Source organism: Festucalex cinctus, chromosome 14 (assembly GCF_051991245.1).
Source record: "Festucalex cinctus isolate MCC-2025b chromosome 14, RoL_Fcin_1.0, whole genome shotgun sequence".
In the NCBI taxonomy this organism is placed as follows: Eukaryota; Metazoa; Chordata; class Actinopteri; order Syngnathiformes; family Syngnathidae; genus Festucalex; species Festucalex cinctus.
Genome location: NC_135424.1, coordinates 14,724,104 through 14,737,196, shown reverse-complemented (window position 1 = coordinate 14,737,196; position 13,093 = coordinate 14,724,104). Strand labels below are relative to the sequence as shown.

The 13,093-nt window shown below is 40.6% G+C and overlaps 1 protein-coding gene across 2 annotated transcripts in view; it reads right to left on the bottom strand.

Annotated features, from left to right (window-relative positions):
* Positions 1 to 53: 53 nt before the first annotated feature.
* Positions 54 to 13,093, bottom strand: part of LOC144000817 (striatin-like) — a 28,338-nt gene continuing 15,298 nt past the window's right edge. The window contains exons 3-17 of one of the 2 annotated variants that reach the window (XM_077494460.1): positions 12,929 to 13,002; positions 10,608 to 10,686; positions 9,728 to 9,898; positions 9,359 to 9,494; positions 9,120 to 9,282; positions 8,099 to 8,209; positions 6,705 to 6,848; positions 6,460 to 6,596; positions 5,098 to 5,273; positions 3,666 to 3,713; positions 3,464 to 3,585; positions 3,211 to 3,378; positions 2,998 to 3,138; positions 1,605 to 1,793; positions 54 to 1,526 (exon numbers count right to left, since the gene is read on the bottom strand). In XM_077494460.1, the coding sequence (XP_077350586.1) occupies positions 1,357 to 1,526; positions 1,605 to 1,793; positions 2,998 to 3,138; positions 3,211 to 3,378; positions 3,464 to 3,585; positions 3,666 to 3,713; positions 5,098 to 5,273; positions 6,460 to 6,596; positions 6,705 to 6,848; positions 8,099 to 8,209; positions 9,120 to 9,282; positions 9,359 to 9,494; positions 9,728 to 9,898; positions 10,608 to 10,686; positions 12,929 to 13,002 (2,029 nt within the window). In that variant the 3' untranslated portion in view covers positions 54 to 1,356. The remainder of the gene's footprint in view (positions 1,527 to 1,604; positions 1,794 to 2,997; positions 3,139 to 3,210; positions 3,379 to 3,463; positions 3,586 to 3,665; positions 3,714 to 5,097; positions 5,274 to 6,459; positions 6,597 to 6,704; positions 6,849 to 8,098; positions 8,210 to 9,119; positions 9,283 to 9,358; positions 9,495 to 9,727; positions 9,899 to 10,607; positions 10,687 to 12,928; positions 13,003 to 13,093) is intronic. The other variant, XM_077494461.1, reaches the window with a different exon arrangement.

Below are 13,093 nucleotides of genomic sequence, written 5' to 3'. Positions count from 1 at the left end.
GTTTCAGGAATGTGTTCGACAAGCGTGCATGAAAATGACATCGGAGTCAAGTGAATAGTTTACAGCAGGTTTTATTTTGAACATTGCTTTGATTTACAAACCAGTGAATGAGAAAATGGCTCGTTGGACGCTGCACTGATTCAAACCCTAGGAAGGTCTCCTCACAGTTTACAGTAGGATTAGAAGATGCAGGAAATGTCAGCTCACTCCGTGTTAGATGGCGAACGTGTTACGTCAAAGAGTCCTAAAGTACTGCACTAAGTTCCTGCTAAACACTGGACTACCGCCAATAAGTGGACATGACACATCACGTTGTAATCAAGCATGTCCGGTAGGGAGAGGGGACTACAAACAGTACAAGCATTCAATTGGAACAAGAGCAAACTGGCCAAAATCAATTCGTTATTCCTAAAATGGACACCGATAACCAACTTTGAATTATAATAGTATAACCCAAATGGTTTCATTTAGACACAAATATTTGTAGGCTAATCTTACTTGTCAAGTGTACAATAATCTACCAAGCAGACCATATCGTGTATCTGCTCTGCGTCACACTACCAGCTTTGCCTGGAAAAGCACAAAACTGATTCCCCAAACACATTTATCAAAAAGGAGCACTCAAATTCACACTGCACAGTTAATTTTAAGACTGAATATATATTTTGTTTATTATAAGCATTTGTCATTTTACATCCAATGTTAAAATCAGCAACACTGTGTCAACCAGATCCGTTTCTCTGCCGGTCCCTCCCTCCCCACTCCCCCAAAACAAGCTTGTTAAAAGAACATTTCCAAGGCCTTTTAAAGCAAAGGCACATTTGTCAACAAGTGTTTTAAAAAGGAAAATCAAAGGCAGGCCAGAAAACGGAGTCAGTCCGGGGAGCGAAGCGGAAGTGAACGTGGACCGACAACAAAACCTGATCTTTGTAGGGGGTCCGTTGATGGGGGAGGAGAAGGCCTGAGGGGTGCGGGCTGACGTTGGGGAGCAAAAAAATGCGATTCGGAACCGTGTTTCTTGACTCCTCTCACTTGTCCTGAGCCTCCTGGTTGCGGAGGTGAAGTCTGAGTAGCTGTAGGGCGCTGTGAGCGGTCACACCCAGGCCTGCCTGGATGCTCATGGAGGGGGGGGGGGGGGGGGGGGGGAGGAGGACCGTTCTCCCAGCCCGACCTTCACGTGGAGATCCCCGGCCTGTTAGCAGCTACGTCTGCCGATCCGATAGGAAACCAGTGGGCGGTGGGGGGTGGGATCGGACCCGTGCCTGAAGGTCTATTCCCCTCCTGTGCCTCAATTGGTCCCTGATCAGTGGAGGCGGAGTCGGGGGAGGGGACTACGGGGAGAGACGCCGCACTGCGTCATACGAACACCTTGGCGAGAGCGTCCGCCCCGGCGCTGGCGATGTAGCATTTCGACGGATGAAAAGCCACATCGTGAATGGACTCCTCAAATTTCTTGCGGTGAGCCGTGAACTCCTGGATGCACGTTTTGCTCTCCAGGTTCCACAGGCGGATGGAGCAGTCGTGACCTGGACGAAAGTTGGCGGAATCAAAATGACTGCACTGAAATCTGAAGGTGATTATTTCTTTTAAGTTGAGACACTTACTGCCCGACATGAGATACAGTCCGTTGGGGTCCACGGCTAAGCTGGTGACGGCATCCAGGTGGGCCACCATCGAGTGGATCAGTTTGCCAGTGTTGTTGTCGTAGAACTTGATGTGTCTGTCCTCCTGTGCTGTGATGGTGATGGGCAACGTGGGGTGGCTGAGGATCTTGTTGATGTGAATGGGAGGACCTGGTTAACAACAACGTCGCATTAGTGTGGAAATGCAAATGGTGACGTTCAATATCACTTTTTTTTCCCCAGACAGATACCATTATGAGTACTCAACTCTTGATTAATCGCTGACACCAAACGCAGATACTTAGTTTCATTATAATTCATTCACCAATTACTGAGTAAAATAAATACTAAATAAATAAATACTAAATTGTTAAATGTAGGTATACCATTGTTTAATTTGTTAACAATTGTATTATTCACAATATTACATCAATTTACTAGATATTCAATTCAACCACTTTTAAAGGAAAAAAACAAACAAAAAAAAACGATGAATTGTACAATTTTATATAATAGTTGTTGAACTAAACTACAGGTGATAAACTCAAGACCCGGGGGCCAAATCCGGCCCGTTACATCCTTTTATGTGGCCCGCAAAAGCAAACCATACTTTAAAGCAAAATTTTTTCATTTGACTGAATTTTTTTTTATGTTTAAATTGACTGCGGTTAACTAACACAAATTTTGCAGGGCAGTAGGGAGCACACTCATTCTTTTTCAATAATATTAAGGCATTAATCAGGGATGGAAAAAATGGGAAAGATATACGACCGCTGGAGGAGGGTAATTGGGAATGCAAAAATGGTCAAATATGTCACACTTCACATCAATTTGATGTATTTTGAGAGAGAAAAAATAAGCAGACTTTAAAGACAGTATCAATGTATAATAAAATATCTATCTTTTCATGGTTATTGCTGAAATCTGGAAAAAAAATTCAAATTCTCATGTGTAATAAATAATAATGATGAGATTTTGCTTTTTTTCTTACCCTTTTTACCGTAACTTAAAATAACAATTATCATTGATTTTTTTTATTTCAAAACCAGTAAGCCATCAATTTGTTGTAGTTTCACGTAACATACAACAAGCCGTAAATACAACGTGGCCCGCCACAAAAATGATTTTGTTACCCCCTGAACTAAACAGTCAGTGTTTTGGTCAAATCAAACATAAATGCATGTGAATAACACTGAATATACAAGGTGTAAAATATCCCAAGTTCTGCCTTATTTAAGGATCACTTTTGGCCCATGGTGAGATATCAACTACACTTTAATATGAAAGCGTATACAATGAGTATATAAAACAGGCCTTGCAAGATGAGAAACAACATATTTATCTTCTGTGCATATCCATCCACCATTTCCTATACCTTGCTCCGAATTGGACTCCAAGCTGAGGACAAGTTGACTCGTCTCCATGTTGAAGAGGCCGATCTCCCCGTTAGTGAAGGATGTGACCAGGTGAGCCGGTTCACTGCAGACCAGGTCCACCGAGGAGGGAACTCCCATCTCTGATGCAAACGTAAGCACCCGCGGGTTACACAAAAGCAGACGGTAACTGAGGATAACTCGGGAATGATTACTTTTATTTTCGTTGAACACTGCGAGGGCGGGGGAAGTGCTGTTGGCATCCCACAATCTCACGGTCCCATCAGCCGAGCAGGAAAGGAGGCGCTGGTGTGTACTGCTGTACACTAAACCCCAAACGGAGTCTGTGTGTCCGCAAAGCTCCCCGCGAAGCACTGATGAGTCTGCCACGCACCACAAACTCAATAAATTCACTGAAGCTCCATTAGCAAATGAATTTATTTCATAAAAACATTATGCCGGCGTTACCATATGAATCGTAGGGGTCGATGTTGGGATTGGGCATGTTCCAGCATTGGATGGTGCCGTCCACTCCTCCGCTAAAACACTGCTCACCAGAGCTGCTCATGACCACACTCAACACCGCCCCCCTGTGTGGATACAGTATGATTAGCTATTAAAATGTTTGTCAACAGTAAAACATATTTTTGTTTTAGACTACTGTTTGTACCTGTGGGCCCTGAATGTGTAGATTGGCTCCACGTCTAAAGATGTACTCCTGTGGACAAAAATAAATAAATAAATAAATAAATAAATAATACTCATTGGTCACCACACACCAAATTATTTTGTGACATTCACTTATAGACACACTTAGGAACGCCTAAATAAATAAATATGAGAGCAGAGCGCTTTAATTTATTGATTGAAATTTAATTCTATTTATATATTTTTTATTTATTTCTACATTTTTACATTTTATAATCTTATTTTTGTATTTATTTTTTACTTTTATTTATTCATATCTATATATTTTGTTTGATATCATTTATATTTTTTGCATTTAATTTTTGAATTATATTTTTTATATCAGTTTTTATTTATTTATTTTTAATTTAATTTAATTTTTTATTTTCATTGGTCACCACACACCAAATGATTTTGTTACATTCCCTTATAGACACACTTAGGCCTGGTTCCTCATTTGAATAACATTTCATGACGGATTTCATGCTGACAGCCTCTGCAGCATGATATAAAATACTTTTATTGATTGTAATTTAATTCTATTTAGATATTTATTTTTATATATTTATTTTGTTTATTTTTATTAGTGTTGTTCCGATACCGATACTTGTATCGACAGAGGCCCGATTCATTAAAACAGTGGTATCGGTGACTACTAACAAGTAACATGCCGATACCATTAATTCCAAGGCAAATATAGAATTTTGGATGCAGCCTCTTGCGTCTTGCTCGTGCACGACATTCACTGATATGTGACATGTTTACTGCAAGCCGATCTAAGATATCCTATTGGCCCTTGAATGCTCTGAACCAATGGCAGGACAGCTTTTTCATGTTAAGAAAAAAAAAAAACGTAGTATCGGTATGGTATCGGCAACGGCCGATACTGCAAAGCTGGGTATCGGAATTGGTATCGGGAGCCAAAAAAGGGTATCGGAACAACAGTATTAATTTAAAAAAAAAATATTCCACTATTAATTTTTATATCGATTTTATTTTCACATTTATTTATTTATTTTTAATTTTGGCTGTGTCGGTCCTTTTAAAATGTCACTTGAAACTATTCAAAGAAAATATGATTTAAAAAACAAATTAAAAATATAAAGAGAATATTGGTGTTCTTCTGAGTGTTTCTGTTGAGATGCAAATGTTCCTGACAAAACATCCAGAACGTTCCTGACAGTCGATGATCTCTTGACATTCTAAAACTGTAGATTAACGAGTTGCACTGATCTGAAGTGTTTACTCTGAATGACTCCCAGTCGACAGTGTGTGGGCGTGTGGCAGAGCTGTGCTGCGAAATCACTTTCATGGAGTGAGAACAATTCCCTGCTGATGACTGAGTCAACCCGATGGAAACAAACCATCTTCACATATTCACGAGTGACTTTCTCCGGTACGTCATGTTCTCTTACTTTTTGGCTGGAGTCGTCTTTTGAAGATTCCACATCTTGAGCGTGTGATCCTCTGAGGCAGTGACCAGGACGGGCTCCACGGGATGGAAGGTCAGGGCTCGAATCCCGTCAAAATGGCTCCGCAGGGTAAATTTAGGATTCCAGGTTTTTCGCATGGCATCTTTATTGTTGCCAATCTGAGGAAAGAGTCTCGAGTCAGGAACTTTCAACAGTATGTACGGTGAAAATTCAATTAATTAAAAAAATAAATAAATAAATAAAAAATAAAAACAATATAGCTCATGTAAACTTGACATGAGATAAAGCTGGCAGCAGGCCGAGTTGTACAACTGAAAATTAGAAACAAATTAACTCGCAAATAATAATAATAATAATAATAATAATAATAATAATAATAGTAATAATAATAACAACAACAATAACAACAACAAGGGCTGCACGATATTGGAAAAACATGCAATATGCGATATAGCTTCTGAATATAGCGATAGCGATATTAATGTGATATTTACCATGTACCCAAAAAAATGACATTTGCATTATCTAATGAAAGAATTACATTTTTATGTGGCAAAAAATAGGCAAACTCAATGTATCAGTTAATTGTAATTACCTCAATAATCCACTACAGTATTGGATGATGGTGCACATGTTAGTAAACATCTGACTGGTTCAATTCAGATAAAAGCATAAAATTCCATATGAAACTTATTGCATGTCTTTGCGATATGCATATTGCATGGGCCAATATCGCGATATAGATATTGTTTTGATATATTGTGCAGCCTTAATGATAATAATAATAATAATAATAATAAATTACACTTGGAAGCACCTTTCAAGACCCTCAAGGACGCTGTACAACTAAATTTAAAACAACAATTCTACAGATTAAATAGAATTATGACTAAACTAAAAGTAAAAGGAGTGTGGTTTAAAGAGTGTAGGCGATCTTGAATAGTTGGGTTTTTAGTTTGGATTTGAAAATCGTCAGTCTAATCTATTGACAATCCCGTAATTGCTGCACAAGCATGCCATGATTGTCCAATTAAAAGCACAGTAGCTATATTTCTCCGTATAGAATGCAAAAAGAAGAAAGTAAACACTGTGGGGAAAAGGTATTCATTGTGCGTATGAACACCAACTTTCTAAGCATTTCCACATATGCATGACCAAAGCAGTTTCTCTGCAAGCAAAAATAGAAGCTTGCCATGTTTGTGAATTTTTGCTATATGATATATCTCTGTGTATTAGAGGAACACGGCCAGTGTGCTACACTCTAAGCTCCAATCATGACATACCCCGAAATAGTTCTGGCCAGAATACTGGCCTTGTGGGGATTTTTGGCTCCCTCCTACTCACATCGTACGCCAGGCTGTCGGCCTCATTGGCTACAGTGAGCCCGGCCAGCTCGCCCAGGCCCAGCTCACTCTCCATGGCCTCATCTGAGCCCATAATGAACGACTTCCCTGAGGTGGGCGGGAAGGTCAGCGCCTCCACTAGAAATAAACCCAGAGCTCGAGTCATCATAACGGTGAAGACAATTACAGGCAGGCTGATACAGGACTGGCATGTTGAAACTAAAATACTTATTAAGGCTCGCTGACCTTCATCTGTTCGGCCGCCGTCGTGCTCGTTGAAGCGTACCACGTTGGATCGGGATTGGGCGGTGGATGGAGGCTGCATGTGGGACACGTCCTCAGCGTCTCGCAGATTAGCCAGCATGTCTTGGAGCTTGGACCGGTTGGGCCCTGTTTAAAGCATCCCATCAAGCGTGTTAAACAAGAGACATGAGTGAAAACACAAGGGTGTGAAGAAATAAAACATGAAAAGGGGAAAAAAGAATGCAGAATTGGAAGGCAATAAAAATAAGGGATGCAGAAGAAAAAGAATGGAAGTCAGCAACAGGAAGAAAGGTGGTTTATTATTAAATGTAGACTTAGGATACATTTCAAATCAATTAATGGGGACATGCTATAAAAACAATTGACTTTTAAATTGCTTGTATTCACGAGCGCCCGTCTAAGCATCAAGTGTTGAAATTAAATAACCATTAAATGTTTAACTATCTGCCAATTTCTGAAAATGTGCTTGAGTTTCAAATTTCCCTCAAATGGCCTTTTTGAAAGTCTGGCTAATTTATTAATTCAGTGTCTGTACATTCGCTATTTTCCACACAGTAGAAGCAGCTAGCCTCGTTCAACCCGCTAGCCTCGCCCCCGGTCGTCATGGTAACGGAATCCATAACCAGCATTGGCCCTGCAGTATATGGGGCAGGGTGAAACTCAAAACAGGCTAATTTCAGCAAGACAAGAAAGAGTAGATGTAAAATGTGATATAATTCTTAATTTTAAGACCATCAAGTCATCCTCATAACTGTTGTAAATTGTGGGGGGAAAAAATGCACAATACAAGATCTACAGCTTCAAATTGCATCGACTTACTTTGTCCTCTACCACAGAGTGAAGAGTAAAACTAACCTGTCCTGAAACCAGAAGTAGTAAAAGCAGCACTGAATGAAATGAGGTGGAACGTGATTGGCCTTAATTTCTTTATTCAATCACAGCTAGGAAAAACTGCAGAGTGAAATAGACTATGAAGACCCAAGTGAGACAATTGTGAAGAGCTGCAACAGTACACAAGCATTAAGGCGGACACACCGCGGTGATGGTAATGGCGGTAATGGCGTTATTATCGCTGCAGAAAGCAGTTCTGACACAGACTGTGGAGATGATTTGATATACTCAGATGGACCACCTTTCATATTATACGTGACATTCAAGTGGGACAAAATAACAACATGCAGTGAGCGAGTAAAAGGAGACAAATTTGGAATGTGCAGCACAGAGAACAGAAACCAATCAGGATGAAATGACAGACAAGAATAGGTCAGAGCAAAGCCAAGTAAAGGGCATTCGATTGGAGCTATTGTACTGAACTCAAGAAAGTGAGGCTCTACAAAGAGAGAAGAAGGGAGGCAGCGATGCCTGGCAGGACTTACTCTTCACCCCCTTTTTCCCCTTGCGTTCCTTTCTGTACTGCTCCTTGAGTTTGGTTATCAATCCCGGGTCCACGTCCCAGGCCTCAGAAATGGGACCTTGCTCGTCCTTGTCTGCACAGGGGGGACAAAACCAAACCGAGAGGCTGTTGAGGAACTGCCAAGTGGTGAGCCCCAAAAGGCCTGGCCAGGGTGGAGGATTTACACAGCTGGCTCTCCATTTCCTTCTACTCTGGAGGTTTCTCAAGGTTGCATGTTGAGGATTCTTTGCATGCTGTGGATTGTTTCATTTGGATGTTTGGACTTTTCTATCGTAAAAGACGGATGCCCATAAGTTAAAGAACCAGTGTGTAGGATTTAGAAGATGCTACGTGCAGACATATTTCAAACTAAGAATTTGCATCTTCTTGGGATTAACTATAAATTTCCATTTAACTTTTCACTGTTTCTTTGCAGCCCAGAAATGACAAAATAAACATTGCAGACCACTAGTTGCAGGCTGCTCACTGTTTACATATGTCCACAACTACAATATAAATTTAAACATGCTAAATTTAGACGCCTTATAGCTTTGCTTTTACAGGCCATAAAAGAACGGTTTTGGTTTCCAGCAAAGCTGAAATGCCAAGAAATCCAGAACACTGGCACAACCCAGAACCCCTTATACAAAGAAACAGCTCAGTATAATATTGAGCCCATTTTGTTCTGGCTTTAATCTGAGGACAAGTGGAAGACGTAAACATTACACTGGTTAAACACATAGGATGTAAGACACATTCTAGTCACAAACTGGCTACGGGAACACAGAGTGGATGACATCACACAATATGAGATTAACTCCGTTGGTTGTGATTTATGTACACAAGACAAATGAATGAGAAGTGTGAGAGAAAAAAAGTAACAAAGAAAATAATCACATTTATAGTCAATAAATGGAAACAATTAGCCATCTCTTCATGTTCTAAGATCTCGATGTTGATGTGTTTCATTTTGTTGATTATACTGCCAGTTTCAATAGACTCACCCCAGTCAGTGCCATCCCCTGTCCCTCTGCACTCTGGTGAGATGTCCATCTCGTCAGGACTTGATAAGAAGTCAAAGCCCTTAAGTGCGTCTTCTGTGTCTGGGTCCTCACTAATGTCCATACTGGCTGGCGGTGTGGACGACGACGGCTTCTTCCGAATGATCTGCAGGGAACATGCAGAAACATAAATTCTGCCAAGACACGCTTTTTTAGCTAGTGAAGACAGGCTATTATTTTACCGTTCTGGACTCCACATTAGTCCTCTCCTTCCCCTCACTATCCTCTTCATCGTCTTCATCACTAAACTCAGCCACCGCATTCTCGATGAACTTGAAGGCCTCGAGTACGGCGCTTGTGTCAGAGAGCTCCGTTTTCCTGTTATGAATGAATCCATAAATAAACACATAAATGCCTTAATACTTTGACTGCTTGCAATGTGATTTACAATTAAGTTGTCAGTAACCATTTGCATACTATTCATTTAACTGAGGCTACTACCAATACTATTGTATGTCTATAGCGGATTCCTATGAGGAACAAAAGGAATTGACTTGATATGAATGGATGCAGGATTACTGTAATGGATCCGGGTCTGACTGAAAACTTACCCTCTAGTGCCCATTCCCTTTGTTGACGTGTCTGTTCCATTCACCAAAGGCTCCGTACTCATACGTTCCGCCGTCTTCCCACTTCCATCGCCGGCTAGTCCTAGTAATGCTCGGACACGCTGCGACTTCACATCTAAGATGGTGTCGGTGTAGCCCACCTCCTGAAGGTACCTAGACAATAAGAATAGTGCTGCATAAAAACACTTTTCTTGGGGGAACAAGGATGTTGACAACAACAACAACAAAAATACTGCAAGGACATTGATGTGATCAATGATGAAGAAACGAGATTCTTGCTACCTCGTTGACAAGCACAAATCTGATTAACACCATCTTAGGCAAGATGACTCTGCTCAAATTAGCACTTTGCCCATCAAGAAATATGGGCTGCCTGATCGCCCAGTATGTGAGGCAGATGATGTGAGAGGCTACAGTATGGTCAGTAGAGAGGAGGAGGATTTTGTTTCATGTGACAGGTTCTGACACTAGAATGTAATTTTGGTCATATATATATATATATATATATATATATATATATATATATATATATATATATATATATATATATATATATATATATATATATATATATATATATATGATCAAACAAAGATGCACATGACAACATAAGAGGTTCCAAAAATGACACTGTAGGTAATGACTGATGTTGCCCATGTGGGGGAGCTCCTGTCCACATTTTTGGGCCTCATTGCCGCTGACAAAGAAGTACACCATCATTCGCCAATTGTAATTTGTATCAAGTCAGCCATACACACCAGGAAACATTCCACACAGCCAGGTAATCCAAATGACACGTCATGTATGTTTTGTAGTCAAATAAAGAAATGATTCTGAAAATATAAAAGGTATGTGTTCTTACTGCCTGAGGAGCTGCCGGCCTTGTTTCCAGGACAGCTGATTGTTCAGCGATCCAGAAGTGTCGTTCTCATTCGTATCGTCTGGAGGAGAAGACAAGGACACAGATTAGCACTCTGCAAAAAGCATGGCCTAATGTTTATTCTATAAACTCCCCCGCACCATTGTTCACCGCATTCTAACAACTACACATGTTCAGCTATCAGTTACTTCTGTGTGTCAACATGATTTATCGACCAACTAATAGAATTACATAGAATTGAAATATTAACTTGAGACTGTATTTTTTTTAAATTAATATCTCTAGTAGTTGATATTGATGCTAGAACATCAATATCAAAGAATCTTTGAATAAGCACAGTATGGTCAACATTTTTTCAAAAAAGTAGGCCTTTGTTTTAAGTCATAGTGCAATGATGTGCGTGTGCAGGCTGTATCCAGAACATTCACTATGTGGCTCTATTAATACAATGATAGAACTCGAAGCTCAGTGTGATATTCATCTACGTTCACGCTCCACTTCTGAGTCAGCTGGGACTCTAGCAAGGCTCAGACGCATGTTAATGACAATTGGATGGCTGACACAGGTGTGTCACAGTGGCCGGGGTCGTGGTGCCAAATAATGCAAGTTGCTGAAGAAGTGGGTCGCATGTCAGGAAGGTGAGCGATGGGCAGCTGTGTCACCATATGAGCAACACTTCCCACTCAACCCTCGCCACCCACCTCCACAGCCTAACACCTCTTCCCTCATCTCCCGCCTGCATCGACACTTCAAGGGCTTGGGAGCTTTGAACAGTCCTCATGAAAATAGATGAGGAGATAGGAGATGGAATTATCAAAATATGACACGATGATGGCAAAGGACTTGAACATGAGAGAGCAATCAAAAGATCCACCCATCCGACATTACTTTGTTTACACTGGAGAAAACAAAGCTTAAAGTGCTATTGCAGTTTAATTAGCACGCGGATGTTAAAGAGTGCCTTGGAATTTAACCTTTCAGCTACTTTGCGGAAATTAGTCTAATTGAAATGCCGGCGAAATTAAGGTTAGCTCATCTGCCTCACAGTATTGCGGTTCTGGAATAAAATCTCAATTCTGCACTCGCCTTCTTGTGCGGAGCCTGCATGTTCTCCATGAATTTGTATGGGTTTTCTTCCCTCCCACATTCCTTCTTTGCTTCCTCCCACATTCCAAAAACATGCATGTTGGGTTTATTAAAGACTCTAAATTCTTCATACGTAGGTGAGGATGGTAACAATTCCAGGGTGACAGCCACTTTTGGAATGTTGCTTTTGATTGTGACTTAGTTGATCTAAATAGAATTTCTTTGCAATTTTTTACACTGCTAGCGGTGTGCTAAAAAAAAAAAAAGATCCCAGAATATATCGTTGCGGCAATTTGCGTGCCTCTTTACAATACATGTATCGATACAGAGATGTCAGAAATCAAAATTGCACATTGATTTATAAAGTTTCCCAGCACATCTCTGAAAGCTGCTCCTTGCTGTGCAGTGCGCACACAAAAAACTCAGGTATAATAAACATAATTTGGGTATACAATACACATGACTGTTTTCATAAAAATGTATGTAAAGTAATATAAGGACTCGGGTTCGAGTCCAGGCTCCGGCCTTCCTGGGTGGAGTTTGCACGTTCTCCCCATGCCTGAGTGGGTCTTCTCCGGGCACTCCGGTCTCCTCCCACATTCCAAAGACATGCATGGCAGGTTAATTGGGTGCTCCAAATTGTCCCTAGGTGTGCTTGTGAGTGTGGATGGTTGTTCGTCTCTGTGTGCCCTGCGATTGGCGGGCAACCGGTCCAGGGTGTACCCCGCCTACTGCCCAAATACAGCTGAGATAGGCTCCAGCACCCCCCGCGACCCTTGTGAGGAATAAGCGGTCAAGAAAATGGATGGATGTAATATAAAAATATCAGCATACGTATTGCCTTGAAGGCCATGTACTGCGATATGTATTGTATCTATTTGTGATCCCTGTATTATGCTCGGCATTGTATTGTGAGGTTGTTGACAATATCCAGCCCAGGAAGTGCAAAGCATTATTATATAGCTTTAAATGTGTGTTGAAAAGAGCAGTAATTTAAAAATAAAAAAAATTGTTTATAATTAGTATTTACACCGAGCATTGTATTAAATGGCATGCCCCATTCATTAGTCAAGAAAGAACACAGAAGGAAACTATGGAGGCAAACAAGAACTGACATGAATGAAGCCTTGACATGCAAACAGTGATGTCATGAAAGGTATGCGAACACAACAATAGCAGTGATTCAGAAGAGCAGGTGGACGGGAGTGCAAATTTACCGGAATCGTAGCTTGGAGGTTTCATGTCACCTTGACTTAAGTCTGTCCCGTATTTTAACTTATGGTACTTTGCTCTGAAAGTAAAACAAATAGAGGAGGTGTACAGGTAAACAAACATAGTTGATTATAGACAAGTTTGCATAAACATCAATGAAAAGTGACAAA